This window comes from Pygocentrus nattereri, chromosome 13 (assembly GCF_015220715.1).
Source record: "Pygocentrus nattereri isolate fPygNat1 chromosome 13, fPygNat1.pri, whole genome shotgun sequence".
In the NCBI taxonomy this organism is placed as follows: Eukaryota; Metazoa; Chordata; class Actinopteri; order Characiformes; family Serrasalmidae; genus Pygocentrus; species Pygocentrus nattereri.
In genome coordinates this window covers 29,942,969-29,968,349 of record NC_051223.1, presented here as the reverse complement: position 1 = coordinate 29,968,349, position 25,381 = coordinate 29,942,969, and the positions used below count along the sequence as shown (strand labels likewise).

Sequence of the window (25,381 nt, the reverse complement as noted above, 5' to 3'; positions counted from 1 at the left end):
GATCCATAATGTCCAAGGTTTTGGAATGGGATGTCCTACAAGGTCATATAGGTGTGATGGTCAGGTGTAAACATACTTCTGGCCATATAGCGTATAACAGAGTTTCTAAAACTGTTTTGGTGCCTGGTTCTCTGATGGGAGGATACTATAGATGAATGGTGTGCTTTTTGTTTGTTTGCCAGTTTTGAGGAAAAGCACACTCCAATGACCTTCTAGTAGTGCAGCTCACAAACACAGGTCGTGTTCACACAGCCTACACGCAGTCTCTGTACCACTATGGGTACTTATATAGCACTTTTAACTTGCCTCACACGAATGTTTACAGAAAATGTAGAGGTTTTGTTTCAGGTTGGGTTGGTTGCCAACTCCTCGCGGCCTCTTTGACAACCAGCTCACCCTCCCTGCCGCTGTTCGTTCTTTACTGTCGTAAACACGCCTCTTCCCTCCGGGCCGCCCCAGCGCGATCATGGCGGCGGAGCTGCATCCGCGCAGCGGGAAGCTCATCGGTCTGTCAAACTCTAACAGGACCGCGCAGCGAAACCAGCCCGTGCAGGAGTTTAACCACGGCCTGGTGCTCAGCCGGGAGCCGCTGCGTGACCGGGACGTCTTCACAGTTCGGATTGACAAGAAGGTAAATTAGGGGGGAGGAAATAACAGGAGAGCGGGGCGACGGGGCTGAAGTCGGCTTCCTATTCGCCTGAGTCTTCTTCGAATTTTCCCTTTCCTCCTTAAACGGTGCAGGGGTCACTTACTGGTACCGGAGGCGTCAGAATGTAACTGCTGCACCATTTGGGGTGGAACTGGACAATTTGAACAAGAAGCTGGCGAATAGGAAGCTGACTTCAGCCTCGTAGCTGGGCGGCCGTGCGGTGAGCGCTGAAATACGGACACCCTCTCACACGACACGGAGTGAGCAGCAGGGGTCAAGACTGTATTACACTATACATCAGTTTATTTTTCTGCTGTCAGTCTGTCCGGTGCGGTGAAACTTCATTTCGCTGCGGCTGAATAGCCGTTAGGCTAGCTAAGTTACTAATCTTCTGTGTTAGCCTTTAGCTTCGGCTGAACGATGCTGTTGCTGCAGTGAACGGTTTAGTTCAGCCGACTAGGTGATCAACGTCCAAAGGCAGAATTAGCGAGTCAAGCACATTAAGCTGCTGCAGACACAGCACGCACTTGTCCGTCCGTTCGTGCTGGCTGTCGTTTGTGGGGAACGCTGTCTAACATCAGTTTCTAGATGTTTCGGAGACTGACTTAGCTGGATTGCTAACAGTGTAGCCAAGCTAGCGGTGCTGTCCCACTGACAGACAAGTTGGTTTTCTAGGTTAGCTGGAGCAGCGACTTCTCATATATGCACAGGCACGTAGTTAGGTCTTGTCTATTTTCACACTTGACACACAGTCTGGCAGATGACATGTGGTTTAATTATTTTGGCCATCTTTGTTTGTTGAACTCATTATAAGCTGCTAGCGTTAGTAATGTTATGAAAACTTGAAGCGTTAGCTAACTAGCTAGCTAACTAGTACGGTTGCTCTTTTAGCTTGTACAGTTGCTCTGTTCGTTGCCAGTTTGACGTCAGATTTGGTAAACAAGGTGTTTTTTAACTAGTTTAAAGTTAATAAACTCTGCAGCGTTAGTGTAAACACAGGCTTGTTATATTAATTACAATACGTTTGTGTGAAAACGTTTTTTTTTTACTTCAGGGCTGCGTGGCTGGATCTGAAGGGCTGTCATAATGCAAGGTTATGGCACTTTGAGACAGATTTTATGGTTTAACAGTACTTTAAGTTTAGTCGAGTTTAGATGGCAAGTAACTATGCTTCAGGGTCACAGTGAGTGATATAGGTTAGCTTAGTTGGTTGTAGTTGGAAATTAAAGGTTGGTGGTTTGGGTTTGTGTTAGGATTATATTCCTGTCAAATGTGAGATTAAGGATTAGTATGAGGACTAAAGTTGTAAATTTATTAGGTCAGCATGATGATTAACAAACAGCTGAACATTAATCCAGCATAGCAGAGCATTGTAAAGTGGCTCTCCAAATGAACTGTTACAAGGTGTTTTCTGAGTTAGTGATTACCTGAATCATTAAGAAGCTTCCCAATAATTTGAGTAGTACTAAAGATAGCATGACCCAAAACTTGCTTTTGTTTGTGTGAATATGTGGAAATGTCATGTTTGCACTGCATAATTATACATAAGCCGCGGGAGATGCATTCTATCCCATAGAGGCTGCTTACACCTTGCATCAACACACGATTCTGGTGATCAGGTCACACTCAGATTTCACTTGACTGCAGGAAATGCCAGATGTGAACACTCCCAGGATGTGCTGTGAGACGGACATAAAATGGAAATTATGTAACTGTTGATTTGTTTGTTTTTTATACAGAAACACGAAATTGGATCTCATCTGCTCACCCTGTATTTTAGTGATAAGTGTAAATGGAACCAAAGTATATCCAGTTATGATTCAAAAACCTATTGATGCAAGGTGTAAACATCCTCTTACTCTCTACAAGGCAGGTTGAATATCTATTGATTTTATTTAATTTTATTTGATTAAGTCTGCGTTAGAGTCTGACAGAAAACATAAGGCACTTGTCTTTTCTGTCTGTAAACATCACAGCAAATGCTGTCCGGTACAAGCTGTCTTTTTCAAGCAGACATCGGCTTGCGTTCAGTACAGCACTTATGCGTCTGAGAGTGCTTTTGTTGTTTTAACTGCTTATTCACACCAGTGAATGCACATGGTTAGTAGAAAAGGAAAAAAAATGTCTGTGTTTTGAGGCCCATGGAATAATGGACAAGACTGTCAGTAATTCTGGGTATCTGAGATTGTCATGTGAATCATGTGCACTGATGACCCTGAGCTTTAAAACTATTCATGTACATTTCATTGATATTGATAACTACTTCTAAAAAAGCTTTTGAAAAATGAAAGAATATCAAATCAAAAGGACCTGCAGGGACCCCCCCCCCCCTTAAGATTTTCTGTTTGTCAGGCATGTGGTCTCTTAATACATCGTATTTCAGGCCCTGCCTCTAAAGTGTCCCTGCAACTTCTCTCTCACCGCTCCACTTCCATTTGTGTGTTCTTGCAAAACGCTGCTGTGTTGAATTGTCTGGGAGCAGAAGGGCAGAATGATGATATTTTATCATTATTGTGATACATTCATGGTTGTGATGCGCAGTGGGCTTTTTTGAGCATATGACAGATATTGTAATTATTTAAAAACACAGATCGAGTGCATGTTTCATTAAAAAGAGAATGCAACTGGTCTTGTTAAATTGGATTTAGCATGTGAAATGTTCAGTTTTTGATGGCTGTTTTTAAATGTGGCATTACTAGTGCATAATGTCTGTGTGTCAAAATCTTTTTGTGTATCATGAAAATGTCTTTAAGTAATGTGATATGATATTTTTACAAACAGAGCCATTAATAGCATTGAGAACGGTTTCCTAAAGCCTTTTTCAAGCATATAAGCATTGCTGAAATTCACAGCACCTTACAGACTTAGCCAGGCAATAAGGCAGTGACTGAGTATACGACATACGTCATATGACTAGCTGTGTAAAAATACAATTTCAGGTTGATACTTCGCATTGATATTCGATTCAGGGGCCGATATTCTATTTGATTTTCAGTTTTCTTGAAAATAAACACTAACTCACAGTTTTTCAGAAACTGTCAAGTAAAATAAAATTTAAAATAGGTGTGAGTATTGCGTAAGCCCCTTGCCCCGTCCCCACTATCTCACATCTACATGCTTAGTTTTGATCACTGCCAGTGTTTTTCAAAGACAGCAAGTGGGACACCACTTGAAGACACTTAAGAGCATTGGTTATGCTGCTATACTGTTTTCCTTCTTTTGTTTGTTTTATTTATTTATTTATTTTCCAGTCAGATACTGAAATTATTACACTGTTATGTATCCCACGTAAGAGGTAGAAGGTACTGTAAGCACAAGTATTAAGGGAAAAATTACGCTGAAGCATGTCATTGTGTGTTTGTACTACTCTTATTATAACGACAACGACGCACACAGAGGAGTCCTGATGAATTTTTGAGCACTGTGTTGCATGTCGTTCCAGCTTTCTGTAATGATGTGCAGAGCAGCGGTGTGAGGATTGAGTCTGGCCCAATCTTTCACTGCCAGAACACCCTTCCACTTTTTCAGAAGGGCCTTTTTGTAGTGAAACATAATGGTATTATCACATGTGATGAGGAGCGAGGTTGTGACTGCCTCATTGTCCAGTCTTATACAGCTGTATTATGTTTGGAGTGTTGTACCTGGCTTGTTTTTATGTACAAAGCTTCATCTGTTTGATTTTAAATGAGAAATCGACTGCTGAAGACTACAGGTTGCATTCAGTTATGTAATCAGCTAAGGGAATTCGCTCTCACACTCCATTTGGCCTTCTATTCAGCCTTCCTTAACCCAGATTCACTCAGCTGTTTAGTCTGTAACACTGACTTACATACAGCATTGAGGTCAAAGCAGTGGAAAAAGGAGAAATGAATAAACATAGAAACTGCTTTAAGCAATACAAGAGAGAGTTGGAGAGATCAGAAATGTTTCTGTTGAAGTATTGTTCACTGATAAGGGGCACTGATGTGGTCTCTCATTTTTGTATGAGGTGAATTTTGTTTGTCAACTTATGTTTCTGTGTGTCTTGATACATTGTCATTCACTGTATTTGTCTTTGAGGTTTGCAGAACATACACAAATGAATGTTATATGTTGGTCACGATACTAGTAATATGGTTAAATGGAAATGCTTATTTTATTTTATTTTATTTTTGTAACTTTTTACACACAGACCACGACTTATTCAAACCTCAGTAAATTATTTCAGGCACACATTTAACTGATATCTAGCACACAAAACACAATTTTACGGGGTATTTTTTAGCCGCCAAAGACATTTTGTCCATTTAATCAAGTAATTGTGCATCACAAACAAGGGGGTGACATTTAAAAACTGTGATGCATGTGTTGTGTACAGTTCTGTTGTGAAAAAGGTGTGTGTGTGTGTGTGTGTGTGTGTGTGTGTGTGTGTGTGTGAATCTTATTTTCATGGTAATTTTTTCAAGAAACTTTTGGAATGCAGAAGCCTTAAGGCTAATTCATTGTAACATGAAAGTGTGAACTTCTTAAGAAACTGCTTTAACTTAGTTTCCTGAAAATGTATGACTCTGTGTTCTGTATGACTCTGTGTTCTGTATGATTCAAAGCTCTTCTAACTACTTTGTGCAGGTGAACTCGTGGAGTGGCTCCATAGAGATTGGAGTGACTGCGCTGGACCCGGCTGCACTCGATTTCCCCAGCAGCGCCACGGGGCTGAAAGGCGGGTCCTGGATTGTCTCGGGCTGTTCTGTACTAAAGGACGGCCGCTCAGTGCTAGAGGAGTACGGACGTGACCTGGACCAGCTGGGGGAGGGTGATCGTGTAGGGATCCAACGCAACGGCAGGGGGGAGCTGCACTTGTGGGTGAACGGGCAGGACTGTGGCGCGGCCGCCAGTGGCCTCCCTTCACGCCTGTGGGCAGTGGTGGACCTCTACGGGAAGTGTACTCAGGTCACTGTGGTCAGCTGTGAGCCCCCGCCAGACACAGAAGATCAAGAGGAAGACGAAGAGGAACGGGAGGAGGAGGTGGTATTGCCATCTCCAGCTGCTCTGACAACGGAGGCGTGCCGGGACCATGAGGACCGGACAGGGGCTCTGGTGCTGCCTGCTGTTCCTGCTTTAGCCACAGTGATGAACGGGTCAGCAGAGGAAGGTAGTGAACAAATAATAAATCCTTTATTCAAAGCAAGATAAACTGAACTAAACTGTTACAATTTTTTATTTTGTAAATGAACTAGTGCATCATAAAAAATTACACTGTTTTAATTTGTTTATTATTGACTGATTTTGAATTATTTAAAAATGCACCTAATAAATAAATGTTGAAATTTGATGAATTTTTTACACAGTAATTGAATATAAACAGTGAAAACAATACATCAAACAATACATTTTTTGTAATTTTATTTTTATGCTTAATAATAGCGTAACAATTTTGTTTTGGCGAAAATATTTAAATCATGTTTTATTCAACGTTCTCAAATTGATGTAGTTGAATCACCACCTTTTTGGCATTCATGAAATGTGTTTTCACTTTTTGTCCGTAGTGCCTGAAGTCACAAGGGGACACAGCCGACCGGACAAGTTCCCCAACAACTTTGAGCCGGATACTGGTAAGATTTATACTTAAATCAGTTTCAGTTTAGATTCAGTCTTATCTCTTATTTTCTTATGGGTGAAACAATCTTTGTTATTCCTCTTTTTGTTCCCCTGTCAAGTCCTTACAGAGCACCAGTTATTTGATGTGTTCAACAATGCCATTGTCTCACTGTACCGCTCAGAAGATGAGGGTGGAGAAGATCTGGGGCTGGGTGGAGCAGGTGGAGGAGGTTCAGACCCCTCCAGAGCAGGTGCAGGAAGTAACAATGGAGCCAGAGGAGGAGGAGGAAATGAAAATGGCAATGGAGGCAGTGCTGAAGGTGGGGGTAGCACTAATAACAGTCCATCAGGAAGTGCAGGGGGCACAGCGGGCACTGGCGGCATGACCACCAATGACGCACTGCTCTTCCACGAGAAATGTGGCACTCTAATTAAACTGAGCAACAACAACAAGACAGCTGAGAGGAGGAGGCCACTGGACGAGTTCAATAACGGAGTGGTCATGACCAACCGCCCACTCAGGCATAATGAGATGTTTGAGGTACGTGGGTTTTTTTTTTGTTTTTTTTTAATGGGGAGGGGTGATTAAAGTGGTGAGCGTATGTGAGTCTGCAATCATCAATTGATGTAAGAGAGCATTTTGAAAATGCTACAGTGTTATCCCATAAATTGCTATTTAAACACTACAGTGAATATTGAGCCAAGTGGGTTAATCTCTTCATGCTTTGTGATAGATTCGTATTGACAAACTGGTGGATAAATGGTCAGGATCCATTGAGATTGGAGTGACAACCCACAACCCTAACAATCTGGACTACCCAGCCACAATGACCAACTTGCGCTCTGGTATGTTTTAGTGGCTTCTTCTGTGATATATGGTAGAAAAATGTAAAATTCTCTTTCCTTACAAGGAGAAAATTACCTTGCAGCCATGTCTGTCATACATAAAAAATATTTAGAATCACCTAGATTAAAGACAGAGTATACATACTAACAACAAGAAAAATGACTCACATTTTAACTTATTTACCAAGATAGCACTAGGGATAAAAGTTTTTAAATCTATTACACCATGTCTTGTATATTAGGAAGTCTTCAAGCAGATCCTTTGGGAAGAAGCTAAAATTGTAAAAGTACAAGATAACTGTCTATTAATCAATCAATTCTGTGTCATGAATTCTGTGCCTCTTAAATAGTTAAACATCTGTTAAATTGTAATTCCTATAGCCAGTTAAGTTTCTTGTTCTTCATACTCAAGTTACCAAACCAGCTATAAAAACTGACTCAATAGAAAACAAGATCATAAACTCTGAACACGCCACCAGGCTCAATGGAAGTATTTGTCTTGAAAAGCTATTATTCTTGTCCATGTCCTTAATCTGTGTTTGCTATTAGGTACGATCATGATGAGTGGCTGTGGGATTTTGACCAATGGGAAGGGGACACGTAGGGAGTACTGTGAATTCAGCCTGGATGAGCTTCAGGTATAATGTCTGCTGTGGCTGTATGTTACTAATGCTGTTTTTCCACCGAGCAGTACAATACAGCATGGTACGGTTATAAATGTGAACCCAGAGCTATCTGTACCCTGATCGTGTACCTGTGTGTTTTTTTTCCCCATTGCATAACTCCAATAGTATGCTCTTTAGAATGTGTGGTAACTTGATTTCTCAGATCAGGGTTAACAGTAAACAAAAAAAACAGTACCAACACTGGAACAGTGAAACACTAAATTACATTTTATTTGTTGTTTGTGAGATTTACAGAAAGTGATTTTGTCCAGTAAGTGTATTTATTTATTTGTTTATGTATGTATGTGATTTATGTATTTATTTATTTGTTTATTATTTTGGTCACAATTTCACATGGTAGTCACCTGATGCTGCATACAGTTCTTTGACAGTTGCATGTGACCAGTCAGTGGTTTGTGTTCACCCACTCATATGTTCCATGTAATCATGGATTTGTAACTGTACTGTACTGCACTGCCTGGTGGAAATAGACAACAAAGTTCTTCCCTAGCACATGTTTTGTTGCTGTTCTAACCTGGGGATTATGTGTTCATTCTCAGGAGGGGGATCATATAGGGCTAATGAGGAAAGCCAGTGGAGCGTTACACTTCTACATCAATGGCATAGACCAAGGTGAGCAAAATGGTATTTAGTCAATTATCATTATCTGTATAAGGTATAGGTATTGAAAATGTAAGGTCATAAAATGTCTGTCTAAAAATGTCTTATTTTTCACTATTAAAGGTGTTACATTTAAAAATGTAAAAAATTTAGTGTATCAGGTATTGGCTATAATAAGCTTGATCTGGTTTAAGTCCTTTAAATGCTCAAATATCTGTGGTGTTGAAATGTTATAAAAAGGAAGTTTAAGCCGTGTAACATCTGCAGCCCCAGTGTTTCCTCTGTGTTTAAACTAGCCACCTTTCATCTCAATGAGGGCGTGTAAAATGTGAGCCATTTCTGTTTCAAAAACTATGTTGGCATGTTCAAAGTTAAAAGAAAGGAGTAGTCTGTGGTGCCATGTTACAGCATAGTCAACATATTCATGACCCTATAAGTTGGTTATATTCAAGTCTAAAACTGAAGCTGTCTGTAAAGATTGTAAAATACTGTGCACATAAATTTGTGATTTAACGATCACAATATGAATGTAACTTACGACTAAATGATGACAAATTGATGAAGTATGATCACAATATCATGCAGATGCTAAAATGATGTTATTTTGCAGTAGTATTGATTGACAGCGTAGCATACTCATATGTAAATTGTGCAGCAACATTATCTATGAAAACACAAATATTGGATTTTATAATTGATATTATATTAAAGGATTCTGATCAGATTGAAGAGCAAAGCAACAAATGGAGACGTGCCTAATTAAATTAGTCATTTACTACGTCATATGTGAACATGTGTGCTGATACGCCATAGAAATTATTATAGTTTTGTTATGCTGAGATTCTGAAAAGTTACTGTGTATCTCACAGTAGTGTTTGATATAAGAAGTAATAACATGTGAGTGTGTAGAATATTTGCATCATTTCATTCTCTTCAATCTCTGACTTTGTGTGGTATTTTCAGGTGTGGCTGCTAACCAGACCCCAGGTGTGGTATATGGAGTGGTGGATCTTTACGGAATGGCGGTTAAAGTCACTATCGTCCACAATCACAACCATAGTGACCGTTTACGTCGCAACAATGCCATTATGAGAGCGCTGTCACCTGACGTTGGGCGACCTCGGCCTGCCCTCTCATTGACCCCTGACCCAGAAGCCCCGGATCGTCTGCTTTTCCATCCAAATTGTGGCCAGAAGGCAGCCATCATTGGTGATGGCAGGACTGCACTGCGACCTCAGTAAGAGATTTTTTTTTTTTAGGTTGACTTATTTTATATATTGTTTGTAATTAACATAACTGAGCATTAACCATAAACAGGATTCATTAAAACTTATTACAACTGACAGTTTGATTCATGGAAAAAAAAAGTTGTTTTTGTTGTTTTCTTGCACAGTGCCACAGATGACTTTAATCATGGAGTGGTGCTAAGCAACCGCCCACTGCATTCCAATGAAGTGTTCCAGGTGCGCATTGACAAAATGGTGGATAAATGGGCGGGATCCATTGAGATTGGAGTGACAACACATAACCCTGCCTACCTGCAGCTACCTTCCACCATGACCAACCTGCGCTCAGGTACAGTGTGTTAGTCAGCCCTCATTAAAGTTCACAGTCACAAATGAAGGCATAATTTATGTGGACCTATTTTAAGTCTCTTTGCCCATTTTAAAGGCCGATATGCCAGATATTGATTACCGCTCTAATCCTGGACTGAAATGAGTCTCTCACTGTAAATAGTGTAAATTATTCCTAGAACGGTCTTAATCTTTGTTCTGGGAACCAGGCATTTGAGTAATTCAAATTCGTCAAGCTGTGAACTTGAATGACTGTTTATATTTGCTTGTGCTCACACCCTCTTCTTTAGGGACGTGGATGATGACTGGCAATGGAGTGATGCACAATGGAACAACTATACTGGATGAATATGGACACAACTTGGACCGACTAAAAGTAAGTATTGTTCTCTGGTATTTACAAGTATTTACTTACTGGCAGGTTTTTAACTTACAGGACTTTCAGCTTGCTTGCAAATGTAGAGTGACAATTATTCATTTCTTAAAGGGAGTTTCAAAATGCTGGCTAGTTAGCTCAGGCCCAACAACAACAAAAAAAAACGATTTGAATGGGGTGTGGCTGTGACAAGTTGTAGCTCCAATTTTGATTGTCACAAGATAAAACCTTGTCAGGTTTTTTTTTGTCAGCGTAGTTCAGGCCAACTGAAAACTTTCAGTCTGAAAGAGCACATTGTACTTTGACAGAGTATGACCCCACTGATAGGCCTGTCACAATTATTACATAATTGCCTGGTCAGAATTTGTTTAAATGTGTTATTTATCAGTTATTTATTAGTTATTAGATTTTACAATTATATTTTTATGTTGCAGCAGTCAGAATATCACTTGGATGTGTTTTTTAATTTAATGATTATTTTGGAAATGTATAACAGTACAAATTACAAAGTAAAGCCACAATTGGATATTCCCATTGTTTACATTTATGATCATGATCCCCTTTCCCATTATTATACTCCACCCACCCAGTTACCTCCCTCTATCCAACACAAAGTACACCTTGACAGACCCCCTCTCCACCCCAACATCCAAAGGCTTTTTATTTCAATACTCAAATATGGCATGGAGAGAGTGAAAGAAAAAAAAATGTTTTAAAAAGTACACTTAGTAGACTATTCAATGTCAGTTATAGATTTAATGTTACTCAGATGTGTTTTTATCTGTTGGGTTGAGGCAAGTATAAATAAAAGTAAACAGAAAACTTGCTGCAGTAAGTTATGTAAATCTTTTATGAGGTATGATGTAATGATAATTGATAAATTATAGCATTAAGTAAAGTGGTGTAACGATACACTCGGCCCTTGATTAAATTTGGTTCATGATACTCATTCCGCGATTCAGGATTCTTACAAGATTTTGAACAATTTTTTTTTAATGAAGAAAACTTATGACTATGTTCATGTTGTTACACAACTTTGTAATGACACTAGAGATGGGAGACAGGAGAAGTGCTGGAGTTAAGTGTATTACTTGAAAAATTTAGTGTTTAACCAGTGCAGTTACATCAAATGGTATAATTAATATAATGTCTAATCTCCACAATGCGTTGTCACACCTCCACAATGCACAGTGTCAAAGTTTTGCATTGTGATATCATGATTTTACAATGCATTGTTACATCCCTAATAAAATATATTTCCATAATTATCATTCATCACCCATGGGGAATGCTGAAGATAAGATAAAGTGACTGTGTAATCACATTAGATAAAATTATGCAGCAGTATTGTAAATATAGAAAATGAAGTAAATTGAAGTAAATCTCAGCAGTGTGTATTTACCTCTTTACCCATGTGCTGTCTGTGTCTGTAGGCTGGAGACACTGTGGGCGTGGTGCGTAAGGACGATGGTAGCCTGCATTTCTTTGTGAATGGAGTGCCTCAGGGACCAGCAGCCTGGAACGTACCACCCAGTGTGTATGCTGTAGTTGACCTATACGGACAGGCAGCCCAAGCAACCATCATGGATGACATGGGTGAGCGAGAGAGAGGGAGTATGTGGAATGGAGGGGAATTGATGGATGAGTGTATGGAGGAAATTGTATTAAAAAATTAAAAAAAAAAAAAAAAAAAAGCAGACTAGCGAGCACGTCAGTAGACATGAGGAACCGAGGGTTAGAGAACAGCAGTATAGAACAATACAGTTGAACACAACCAATATCTCTCTCTCTCTCTCTCTCTCTCTCTCTCTCTCTCTCTCTCTCTCTCTCTCTCTCTCTCTCTCTCTCTCTCTCACCCTCTCACCCTCTCACCCTCTCACCCTCTCTCACCCACCCTCGCCCAACCTCAGCTGATCTCCCTCCTCTCCCGGATGATAATTCAGAGGGACCAACAGCCATGTCTCCTGGCAGCCCGTGTTCCATTACAGGGGCCAGTGCAGCCAGTGACCTGCGCTTCCATCAGCTGCATGGCACTAATGCAGTCATCACAAATGGTGGCCGCACAGCACTCCGGCAGAACTGTCGCAGCGAGTTTAATGATGCCATCGTCATCTCCAACAGGTGTGTTTTCGTAAAGAGATTTTATTTATTTTTTTTTTTATTTTATTGTTTTGTTGCTGGTATTTTGTTTTGCAAAGCTCTTAGGCTTTGTGGTCTATTCAATGATGGACAATGGTTCAGTTTCCCAATCTTTGCATGCTAGCCTGAAATGGGATGGAGCTTAGGTGGCTTTTGGCATCTGGAAAAACTACAAAACTCCATGAGACAGGGATACCATGGATAAGGTTACAGCCTGCATCAGTCTTTCATAAGTAACATTGGCCGGGACGTACGCTTTGTTGTCAGATCTTTGTTGTATTACCATTAGCCGTGAAACCATCTCCCATCTTTATATCTATTAAATATAAATGTAAATGCCAGTCCAAGATTTACTCTTGTCCAGTCCCTGCCTCGGTCACTCTCTCTCTTTTACTTTTCCTCACTTCCTCTGACCTCATTATCTTCAGTCTATTCCCAGCCTCTGCCATAACGAGTATAGCTGAAGAGCCATAGTTGTTGGTGTGTGATGTGGTACTGTAAAGCATTACACAGTTCTTACAAGAGGTTGTATTCCCCCTACTTGTTGTGCCTCCGCCTTTCTCCCTATTAAAAGTCAGTACCTTCAAAATGATTTTGAATCTGTTATTTTAAGGTAACTTTGTTACATAATGTTGTTTTAAGTCTAGTCCTACACTGTATTTTCTTTCAGTGTAGAATCTCTGGCCAGAATATTGTGTAGTTCAGGACTAGGCTTAATCCCTGCCTTAGAATCTGACCAAGGAGCAGCCGAAAGAAGAAGAACATGTGTGGTGTGTGTGGTGTGTGTGTGTGTGTTTTATTATTCATTCATTCATTCATTCATTCATTCTCACAGGTGCCTTCGTGATGGAGAGTTGTTTGAGATTGTGATTCAGAAGATGGTGGATCGCTGGTCAGGCTCAATAGAGGCAGGTGAGTTGAACTTATAATACAGCAGGAGCACATCTGTCCAGCATCGTTTCTTTTTTGACTTAAACTGCTCATGAAAATAGCATGAAAGGGAAATGCAGTTTTTGAATTGAATTACCCAAAATTACATACCAGTACCTATTACATTTCAGTACCGAGCGTTTCTAGTACTTAAATGTTAAGGGTTTTTTTTTGTTTTTTTGTTTTTTTTTTGGTCCACTTGATCAGTAGAATTGATTCTGTAGAAGTTAAAATTGTGCAAGTTCTGAAACATAATAATAGCTAAATAATTATGGCCACAGTTTCCGGCCACTATGAGGGAAAAATAAGAGAGGGCACAAATGAATCTCTAGCAGACTTTTGCCAGTTTTGGTGTTTAATGTTTAAAGCTTAACATGAGCATACATGACAGTTTTCTTAGAGTCGTTTTCAGTGACAACAGAGTCAATACTTTGTATAGTGTTACATGTTCTGCTTAGTGGCAGAATAAACTGGTGAATGTTTCAGTTGAATGGTTTGTTTTGACAATGTGTTGTAGGAGTGACTGCCATTAGGCCAGAGGAGCTGGAATTCCCCAACACTATGACTGACATTGACTATGACACCTGGATGCTGAGGTAGGTTTTCAATTTACTCTGTAATAATCTGGCCAGTTCCAAAAACAGCATCATGGCTGTATTAGGACAAGCTGTGAAGCTGTGAGTGCATGATACATATACGGTAATATCTGTCTAACCAGGTGCTGTGATTGCTAATGGAAATTTTGAAGTACAACCTTTGCATCTCTCTATCAGCTTTTCTCACACTCTTATACATCTGTTTTATCTTGCTCATTATCCTCTTACATGGCCCTATCCTTCCATCTTTCCACCCCTTCTTCCATATCATATGCAGTGGCACAGCAATCATGCAGGATGGGAACACCATGCGGAATAACTACGGCTGTGATCTTGACTCTCTGAGCACAGGCTCCAGGATTGGAATGATGCGGACAGCCTCAGGGGATCTGCACTACTACATAAATGGAGTGGACCAGGGAGTGGCCTGTACTGGCCTGCCACCAGGTAAAGGTGAATGGAATCAGTTTATAAAGCTCTACATGTTGTGGTTCCACTGCTGTTAAAGCTCATATGAAAAACCCGTGAACCCGATAAACTCCTTCTCCCTTTCCCTCTGTCTCTGATTCTATTGCTTCTCAGAGGTGTATGCAGTGATTGATCTATATGGGCAGTGCGTGCAGGTGTCCATCACTAGCTCATCTGGCCCTCTGGATAATAGCTTGTGCACAAGTAATATCACAGAGAAGAGTTTTCCTATACACTCTCCAGGTAGTGTGTGTCTTTTGTAAATGGTTAAAATTAATCTTAATTATTATCTTAATTATTTTAGATTAAAAGTTGAAAGAACTCAGCGCTGAACATGTAAAGGACACTTCTTGAACGGCCTATATCCTGGAAAATCAGATGTTCCTGTTTTATTCATTCTCTTCTATACAGTTTCCAGTCTATACCATCCACATGTGTAAACTAAGCTGCAATAACTACCCATTTTGAATTCACTATTTTTGTGATGTCTTGTAAAACCAAATAATTTATATATCCACCAAGTCAGCTGACAGCAGTTTAACACCGCTCATTCTTGCTGAAGTTATAAGGAGAGATTGAGGTTGGAATGCTTTTTGAATGTCGCACAATACAGGACAGCCAATCACACCAGTGCGGTGACAAAATATCCTGTTTAATACTAAGGGATAAAGTTAAAAAATAATTGTGTAAAAATGAACCACAGTAGCAAATACAAAATGCAAGACAAATGTGGGATATCAGTCCTATTTATTTACCCTTATTTACCTGTACCCAATACAGACAAAAGTTAGATTTAATAGACTGTATTACTTTGATAATCATTCATTTGAATAGCAGAACAAGGTCAGTAGTAAACATGAACTGACTGTATTACTTTTCTGTGTTACAAATGTATTACCATGTTTAGCTGATATGTATTCATCCCTGTTCATCTTTTTTTAATGTGCATCTTCTGCATGTCGCCCTCTAGTGGCAGGAGTGGCTCATCGATTGCACAACAAACATGGGAAAAACGTGGTGTTACTAGGAGATGGTTGCCAGGCAGTCAGGGTGGGAGGTTATGCTCATGGAATTGTCTTCAGTGCTAAGGAACTTAAGACAGATGAACTGTTTGAGGTGAGACCTGGGCAGAGGAGAAAATTATGGAAGGAATCTACAATGAACATAGCTTTTAGTGAAGTTTAACGAGCAAGAGCAGTAAAACATTTCTAAGTGTAAAAAAATTTAAACATTAGTTTTGAGTAATAAATGGTGCGTTGGAAATGTAGTGCATGATGTACAGCACAGTTAGACAGAGTTTCCCATGTCAGGATTATTAGAAAATACTTGTAGAGGACGGACCTTGTAAATTAGAGTGAGGTTTGTTGCAAGGAATAAAGCAGCTGTGTGTTCTCTCCTGGTTCAGGTAAAGATAAATGAGGTGGATGAGCAATGGTCTGGTTCGCTTCGCATTGGCTTGACAACCCTGCAGCCCCCTGACCTGCCTTCCTGCCCCCTTAGCGGCCTCTCACCTTCTCTCACTCAGCTTCGGTCAAAGGTGACCTGGCTGCTCGCTGGTTCAGAGGTCAGACGCAACGGCGTACTGCAGAGACAGAACTATGGTTGCTCACTGGACCGCCTGACGGTGAGCAAAAGGAGAGACAGAAAAAGAAAATCAGTAAATAGCAAAACTGAATTACACTATGTGACTGTAATACAGAAAAAAATGTTGAATGAAAAGAAGTAAACTGAAAAATAATGAGATGATTTGAAATTTCAATTAATGACCAGTAGTGTAGTAGTAAGCATACAAAAGGATTAATATCTTTTTGACTCTTTCCTCTCTGTTACTACAGGTAGGGAACCGTGTTGGTGTGAAGAGATGCAGTGATGACACAATGCATATCTTTATTGACGGAGAGGATATGGGACCAGCAGCTACCGCTGTGGCTAAGGTAAACACATGCAGTGCACGGTTTTAATTAAAAACTGAAAAACATAATACAACTACAAAGTGGAAGAGCATGTCATGTAATCAAACCTATTTCTGAATGTCTCAGAATGTGTATGCGGTGCTGGATCTGTATGGAAAGGTGACGGCCGTGTCAATTGTCAGCTCCACGCTAGTAGAGGACACGGAGAGTGTGAAGGCTCCCTCGCTCTCATCTGACAGCTGCAGTGAGGGAGAGGATGACTCCACACCGGTCAGTGATGGGGTTTAACCTGTAGAGTCTGGCTTAAGTTGAGTTGGGAAAGCTTTAACTTTAACTGGGGTGTTGTGAATATTGTATTTTGTCCATGCTTAGTTCTTATTTTCTGTTGTTCTTTGCCTTTGTCGCTGTGGGCAGTGTGAAAATGAGCCTACCCTGGTGCCCATGGCAATGGCCTTTCTGGAAAATCATGGGAAGAACATCCAGCTGTCCAATCAGAACCTGACTGCAGCCCGAGTGTCTAGCTACAACCAGGGCCTATTGGTCACAGCACAACCTCTACCCCGTCAACAACTTTTCCAGGTTTGTGTCTGTATGACTGATGGACATCAGAGTCAGATCTGTACACACATCAGATTTTTTCTTCAACGCTGTTAACACATTTTCCTAGTTTGACCCCCAAACCATCTGTAATTCCAACTGCTCACACACTGTTGCAATGACTCCACAGCTGTAGCCTTTCTTTCAAATACCACTTTTAAATGGCAAAAAATCCACTGATGCTTCTTTTAATAAAACCAAAGTTCTTTTTTTTTTCCATTGAAAGACATTGAGGACATCGATAAGTAGGCCTGGGCAAAGACCATGTAATTAGATATTGCAGATGCCTGACAAGTGACCTGATGACGATGCTTAAAAAGTGATTATCTCTGTGTTGAGAATTTGATAGAGAACTAGAGAGAACTAATTTACTTTTAAACAGCTTGTTAAACTATTGTAAAACTGGACTGCATTACTTTACGAAAAGTTTGCCCCAATAATCATTTTTTTCTGTTTAAGAGAAAGGTTTAAGAAACTGCCTGTTCTCTCTGCTACACACTGTAATGGTGGCTTTATGTATCCCACTACTCTTCTCCTTCTACTTATTTTACTTCATGGTAAGTTTAACTTGAGCACATGGAACCAAAAATGTATGCCACCATGTTTTGTAACTTGAGCAATGGGTATTACCCTAGAGCAGTGAGCTCTACACCTGGAACTTTTAGAAGCAGAGAAAGTTCCTCTGATCCCGGAATAAATAAGATCAAAAATAGGAAACAATGTTATGTAGTATGTTCGCATATGTTTTATTTACTTTTTGTTAAAACATTGGATTATTATACGGCCTGAAAATCCATTACACAGCAGTAGAGTTAATACTAATGACTTCATAGGTCATAGGTAAATCAATGTAGTTAGGTGGTTTTGATCAGAAACAATGCTGGTAATAATGTTTTACTTTTGTTTTTCTGTATTTAGAGTTTGTTTATTTTGCATTACTTCAACAAAATGAAGAACAGAAGCCTGCAGTGTTCATGCATGGCTACTGACTAAATGAAATGCAACCAGTTTACAATAAAACTATTAGCGATTACCACTGCTTTTTTGACATGCCCTTCGATAATTAAAAAAAAAAAAAAAACAAATAAAAAAATACTTGAATAAAAAACAACAATTCCATATTTTTAACTTAAAATATTGTGCTAATTATTTGGAATATTGCCAAGGCCAACTGACAGGGCACACATGAACAAACACAAATATTCTAATGTAGTTTTCAGAAATAGAAATGGCAAGTAAAATGGATATTAAAGAAACAGATGTATGCCACACCAACCAAATGTTTGTTTGTTTGTCTGATCAGTATACTTTCGCCTTTAAGTAAGCAAAACACTGCGCTGATGCCAGCCGTACCTGTAATATTAGTAACGTTGGCACCAAAGGAGGCCTTCAGCAGACTATTCTGGACACTACTTGCAGGAGACCTAGGGATAAATCAACAACATAACATGGCTGTTTTAGAGAGAGAAGTTGAATCATCCAGCCACTTTTGGCTCTATTTGGACCTGTGGTCTCCAACCCTGGTACTGGAGAGGTTCCTTCATGTATCCAATAAGCTGCCCCATTCCTTTCTTAACTCTGAATATACACATCTGATCCAGCCATTTAGGGAACGGGCCTGATGGAACAGGTGTGGCAAACTGGTTGAAACTAGGCTCTGCATGAAGGTAGCTCTCCAGGATCAGGTTTGGACATCAGTGCACTAGAAGTTGGTGATAAAGATTGGAAACTGCATTCCCCCTATGAAAATCAGGTTTAGACTTGAAATAATGGAAATAATGAGCTTCCTTCACCAGTCATTCTTAAGAAGAAATTTCTTAAAACCCACTTACGCAGTTCTAATGAAGGTTCTGACATTAACCAATGTTTTCTTATTTTGGAATTCAAGAACATCATGAATATTTTTTTACTTTTTCGTAGGATCTTTCTCAAGAACAAATTGAATAAAAAGCTTACAAAGATAGTAATGAACAAAGTCCAGTGTTATTTAATTATGCCCACTTATATAGCTATAACTAATAGGTGTAATCAGTCACGATTAGCTGTACACAGTAATGTGATTAACTGTGATTTAATTATTTAAACTCCAGTGTATTTACAGATCTTTGTGTATTTGAAAGACTGATTCCTTTGCGTCTCTCTGATCAGTTTCAGATAGACAGACTGAACTCATCTTGGACATCATCTTTGTCGCTCGGTGTGATCGGTCACTCTCCTGATCGCCTCAACTTCCCCTCCACGGCCTGCTGCCTTAAACGCTCTGTCTGGCTGCTGCAGCGAGACTCTGTCTTCCACAACTCACTAAAGGTAACCCAATTCTCTCTATCTCTCCTTTCTTTCTCTCTTTACATTCTGTGGCTCACTTGCTTTTTCTTAAAAATACAAAAATATTTCTTCCAGCATGTGTGTTGGTCTCTCTGCTTTTTCTAGTTTTAGGTTGTTATAATTTCATGTCTTCCTATATCCTCCTCAGATCTGTGAGAACTATGGGCCAAACTTGGACACGTGTCCTGAAGGGACAGTGCTAGGGCTTCTGGTGGACGCTAATGGCTGTCTCCACCTGCATGTGAATGGGATGGATCAGGGAGTTGCAGCCCAGGACATCCCCACTCCCTGCTACCCCCTCATTGACCTTTATGGGCAGTGTGAACAGGTCTGCATAGCACCCAACACAGTTAACAAATGAAGTTTGCACAAAGTTACCTGTCATGTTACTGTGAAATCAGGCAGCAGCTGATATCAACAGTGCCCAAGAATGTTATATAGAATTCAGGTGTAAATAAAAGGAAACTATTATGAATTTCTCATCTGGCCACACGGAAACACCATATCAGTGTTTTGACAATATATCCTATTGGCCTGCTTTCTCCCAAGGCTGTTACCCATAGTAGATCCCCACAGTCTAGCAATCTATGGTCATGTGACTATAATCCTAAAACCCATTTAACCAGGTCAGATATGGAACCTGAGTGGCCTTTGCCTATCATCTCACACTTTGCCTATAACTTTGCCGGAGATAATGACTAACTCTGCTGCTGTCCTCTCAGGTTACCATAGTAACGAACCATGTGCCGGCAGTTGGTGCAGAGAGTGGTGATGTACGTTGCCAAGGTGACATGGAGAAGGCTGATATGGTAGATGGTAAGCCCTGTGTCTGACATTTGACTGGACATCTGGTTTTGAATGTTATAGTTTTTTCTATATGACTTCCTTCGTCATGGAGAGCATTTGAACATAGAATGTATGAGACATTAGATCTGCTTCACTAGATAATTAAAGGAAAATAGCAAGTGGCATTTATACTGAGCAATGCATTTCAAGTCAGTTTTCATCAGAATTTGTTAAGGATATGGAAAGCAAACATTGTTTAGTGTTTACTGTAAAGTATTACTTTTAGAAAGAATATTTGGCCTGCATCTGAACAAACTGTCTTTTTTTTTATTAAATAAAGGAATAAAAGAAAGTGTGTGTTGGACACCTCCTCCTGCAGTGAACCCCAATAAGACATGCGAGTACCAGGCGCTCTGCTCAAGATTCAAAGACCTACTCACACTGCCCGGTTAGGCTTGCTTATACTGGCCCCATGATGAATTTGTAGAAAATGTTAAATAATTGTATTCTGACATCATAATATTTCATTTATTTTTTCTTGCACCTCTTAGCTATCCTGCTCAGTCTGTCTTACACTACCTATTTTCCCTCTGGAAATCTTTGTCATGTTAACTTTTCTTTTCTTTGGTTCAGATGGTTACTTCAATGAGGATGCCAAGTATAACCTGTGCTACTGTGAGTCCTGCCACAAGCTACGTGGTGATGAAGCGTACTACAAGCGAGGCGAGCCACCCAGAGACTATGCACTGCCATTCGGGTGGTGCCGTTTTGCTCTGAGGTCAGTCAGTTCAGCTGTCAGTTTTTATGTTTCAGGGTTTATGCTGCATATGTACAGACTGACGTAGGCTAAATATATAGCCTGACAGAGAGGGTATCATATCGATGCTAGACTTTTTATTATGTAGAAGTGTGTAAATATGACAGTGTGTTATTTTTAATATTGTAACAGGATCAAGCCACACTGTGAGGTATCAAATACTTTTAAGAAGTGGCACATTGCGTATCATGGCACAAGTGTGGGGTCTCTTCGTCGCACGCTGGATCACAGCCAGCTCCTGCCAGGTCAGTTCTCATTGCTACTCTGCTAGCTTTCCAGTGCTAGCTTTCCAGTTATACTTGTGGTAATGATGTGCCAAAAAGAAAAATCTTGATCTCTGAAAACTAGTGTTTTTTTCCATATGCATTAGCTATTTGAATAATTACTATTTCCATATGAATTGCTTGTTATAATTTGACATTCTCTTGTATAATATAATCTCTTAAAAATGGAACCTGTCTAACTCTGAAATGGGAATAGTATCAGATAGTATCAGATATCAAATAGTAAAAACAATTTTTACTGTTCACCACAAAATCAGAAGTGACTAACCCCTTAAAGGAGCGATATGTAATACTGACAGAAGTGGTTAAAATGGGTAATTTCAGAGCATTGTCTCTCTGTGCCCATCCTCTGCAGAATCAATCTCACATGGGTTCCAGGTTGAGGACAGTAAACCTACTTGAACAAGTGCAACGTTAACTTTGACAACATTAAACTTTGCTGCAAGTTGATAAGCTCATGTATATGTTTTGCAATTTTTTATTGTTTGCCAATTATAAACCAGCTTGTGTATTTTATTTACATAAAAATAAAAATTTTACATAACTCTTGACAGAGAGCTAGATACATGGCTGGCTGTGTACGTTTGCCAAAACTAAGCCAGTTATCCCAAAAACAAAGCCCACTGCTTTGAAAATATGACACTTCCAAAAAAGTTGGAACGCTGCACAAAACATAATGTTGTTAAAAGAAGAGGTGATGCAATAGAGTGGTAACCCCTCTCTCAACTTTTTTTGAAACATGTTGCTGGCATCAAATTCAAAATGTATTTTTCAAAATGTATCCAAGATGTTGCATTTGTACTATTTGCGATTAAATATAGGGTTTAAATAATTTACACATCACTGCATTCCGTATTTATTTGTTTTGCACACCGTCCCAATGTTTTTGGAAACAGGGCTGTACTTGCAGCTTTGAAGCTTATTATTTGCCACCTTTTTGTTTAAATTTGCCATTGATATTACTTAAAATGACCATCCCTACTAGAACACATGATAAATTAATTAAGATTTGCTAACCTCAGCATATTCTTACTTGTTCAGGAGAAAATCACTGAACTCGACATCTTTCTCAAAGTCTTTGTGGACTTTCTCCATCTTTCAAATGCATCGCCAGTGTTTACTCACGTTGCACTGTGTCTCTGGTCTTGGAGATGGGATGCAGAGACTTTTAGGTCAGGATCCAGTTAGTTAGCTTGCTTCAATGGCTGCAGCACTCTGTGTTTGCCTGCCAGTTTGTTTCATATCTCGCAACCATGTAAGTCAAAATGGTAGTGGGCAATGGGCCGTTGGCTGGATCACAGACCAAACAAACAGACTTTCTGCTCTGGAACAGAACTTTCAATGGAAAACACACTGACTGTAGGATGATTGTGGGAAAAGCCAGTATTTCAACTTGCCATGTTTCCTTAATCTCTGAAGAGACATATCATTGTCATCTTATGATTTATTACAGTAAATATATTACATATGTTTCCTTAAAAAAAAAAGTGCATGTCTAGGTGAACATGAGAGAAATTAATCCTGTTTTGATGTACGTGGTTTCTTTCAGCAGAGTCGTCCTCTGTGTTCTCGGCGTCCCCTGTGAAGGCGGAGAGTCATGGCAGCTATGGCGAGCCAGAGGAGAACAGTGCCCCGGAGCGAGAGATCCCTTGTGTGCGCCTTTCTCCCACCATGCGTTACTCTGGCCTGGAGGTCTTTGCCCCTAAAGTGCAGTAAGTCCTCACGAGGCCTCTGATCAGTTATAACTTCTCATAACTTGATTTTTATTTTAACTTGATAATTATTTATATGTAAATATATAATTACATAGTGCGTAATACAGTGATTTATATTTGCATTTAATTTACATTCTCTATAGACAGGTTTGAGCCTACAATTCCTACTTGTTTCTATTATTTCTATTATTACATTTTGTCATGAAAAATGGACAATAGAACTGTCCAAAATCATTTACAATCAATGATTACAATAACTTGAATTAAGAGTTAAGAGCAATTCTTATCTTTTTGGAGGTTTTGTTCCAACAGCTCCGATATTTTCTCTTTTTCCCAGATTCCGAGACCCACGCTCCCTGCGCTGTCACCATGCCCAGGTGGGCTTCCAGGTGTGTGTGCGTCCAGGCTCCTACAAGGTGGGCCCGCAGTCACTGGGCATCAGCGAGCCGCTGGATCCCAGGTTCAGCAACACAGAGATTGAGTGGATTACCAAGGAAAAAGGAGGCACCCTTCTCTATGGCCTGCTCATCCGTGTGGAGTGAGGAGAGAATGGCAGAGACAGACAGAAAGAGAGAGAGCATCCCCTGTATGAACTCTGCATATCACCTCCCAACCCTCTTCAGAGCTTTCATACCAGAGGATGAAGTGTCATACTTCTGTTTTTTTTGGGCTTTCCTCTCCCTTAAAAGTTTGTATTTGTCGTGTTTTACTTGAGGTTCATGGATTTGGAGACACGTCCTGCACTTTATGTTTTGGACACCAGTGGGTGAATTTAAAAAAAAAAAATTTTCTTCTTAATTTCATGTTTGCCTCTTCACTGGCCTGGTTTCTAGATAGTATGTTATGGGTACTTCCTGTCAACGTCCTATTAGACAGTGCAGTAACCTAGAACATACAGTTTGGTGTATCCAGGATGCTCTATTCTCTCCTTCTCTCTGTCAGTCACTCCTTTTGCTACGTAAGAGCCCTCACTCATACCTGAATTAAAGTCAGACTGAGCAAACACAAATCACCTCTTCATAGCACAGCCCTGGATCCTGTGAAATTTTTTAAAGACTTTTGCAAGGGACAAATCAACCTGCAAACAGACACCTGAAAAAACAAACAAACAAAAAAAATAAACAAGAAGAAAATAATCTAAACAGTGACCCAAAAATGGAAAAAAGACTTGAAGAAACTAGGATCAGGAAGAGACTTAATATTGACTACAACAGTCTGTGATTTCATTTGTTTTTTCTTGCTTTGTCGATTCCACTTTATGCAAGGTGACAAACTGCGTATTTACACAATAAATATACACATGTAAATAGAATGTTTTAAGGGTCACATCCAGACAGTATTACATTTTTATTACTGAAGTCCTGTTTAACAGCAAGCATGGACACATCACTTCTTTCTAATTTGTGTGAATACACAGGCAGCAGCTTGTGTGGACTGGAGCTGTTTTGTTTTTCATTCTAGTCCCGTGAGGGTCCAACTGTCCTCCTATGTCTGTTACACAGTAGCAATATGGGGATATCTTTCATATGCATTGATCTAACTTTAAATCTTCCTGCTTAAAATGTCTGATTGGACTTGCAGATCACATTGCACTATAATCATCTGAACTGGAATAAAATACTAGGTCTAATTAGTAAATACAGTTATTCAAACTAATACCTCTTCTGCCAAAAGCTAATTCTTTTGGAACTCCACAAGGTGCAAAGGAGCCATACATGAGTAAGAAATTTGGTGAATTGGACGCAGCTTGCATTATTGTAGGATTTCTTGTCCCACATTAGAAAGAATGCCCTCTTGTTCCAAAATTGTTGAATGTGCTCTTCACATTAAACAAGGCTATTGGTAATCTGCTCAGTTGTACTGTGGAGGATTTGGCAGAAAGTTATGGGCAGTCGTCTGTATTCTCTCTGCCAACAAGAAGGACTGTTACAGTCCTATTAATATGCCTAAGAGGTTTCATGTAAAGTATTGTGGGAAATGAAGTTCAAATTTGTTTGTTTACACCGAGTGTATGAATGATTTATTTTTAAATAGATGTTTACTGTCATCCAGAATTACAAACATCATTTTCTTGACAAGGATTGCACAGTTTGAAGCCCTCTCTTAAAGACAGAGCCTAGCTTATGTTTTGTTTTTAGAATTGAAATTCGAGAGCTTACTCTTTCTAAAGGCATATCTGGAAACTGAGGTTTTTGTGTTTAGTTGCCAAGATGAACTACTTGAGTGTATGTTTTACATGAGCAATCCCACTATGTTGCCAATGGCCGTGTCTGAATCTGAATGAATGCTTGCTATGTAAATCAAAATGTGAATACACAGGGTTCATGTTGGCCCTTTGCTGCTTTTTTTCAGTCATGGTTTTGTATTATTTGTTCATGTTTGTTTTATTTTTATTTCTTTATGTTGTACAGGCTGTTACATAACACTAATATTATCTTCCTGATTTGTAAAAAAAAATAAAAATACAAAAAAGAGACAGTTATGCACAATAATATGAAATCCT

At 39.6% G+C, this 25,381-nt stretch overlaps 1 protein-coding gene across 7 annotated transcripts; it reads left to right on the top strand.

Moving 5' to 3' along the window:
• Nucleotides 1-437: 437 nt before the first annotated feature.
• On the top strand, nt 438-25,370 carry neurl4 (neuralized E3 ubiquitin protein ligase 4). 7 transcript variants are annotated; one of them, XM_017702361.2, is made up of 29 exons: nt 438-631; nt 5,258-5,780; nt 6,175-6,240; nt 6,346-6,767; nt 6,961-7,072; nt 7,622-7,710; nt 8,298-8,370; nt 9,322-9,595; nt 9,752-9,933; nt 10,223-10,308; nt 11,742-11,904; nt 12,219-12,429; nt 13,283-13,359; nt 13,895-13,973; nt 14,251-14,420; nt 14,556-14,684; nt 15,412-15,557; nt 15,847-16,065; nt 16,277-16,375; nt 16,481-16,624; nt 16,769-16,933; nt 19,100-19,258; nt 19,425-19,604; nt 19,999-20,092; nt 20,403-20,510; nt 20,696-20,840; nt 21,012-21,124; nt 22,716-22,875; nt 23,216-25,370. In XM_017702361.2, the coding sequence occupies exons 1-29, from the start codon at nt 467-469 to the stop codon at nt 23,418-23,420; spliced, it is 4,758 nt and encodes a 1,585-aa protein (XP_017557850.1). In that variant the 5' UTR covers nt 438-466; the 3' UTR covers nt 23,421-25,370. The 7 variants fall into 7 exon arrangements, with proteins under 7 accessions (XP_017557850.1, XP_017557819.1, XP_017557790.1 ...); XM_017702330.2 differs by having other exon boundaries at nt 14,556-14,687; nt 22,713-22,875; XM_017702301.2 differs by having other exon boundaries at nt 14,251-14,426; nt 14,556-14,687; nt 22,713-22,875.
• Nucleotides 25,371-25,381: the final 11 nt, after the last annotated feature.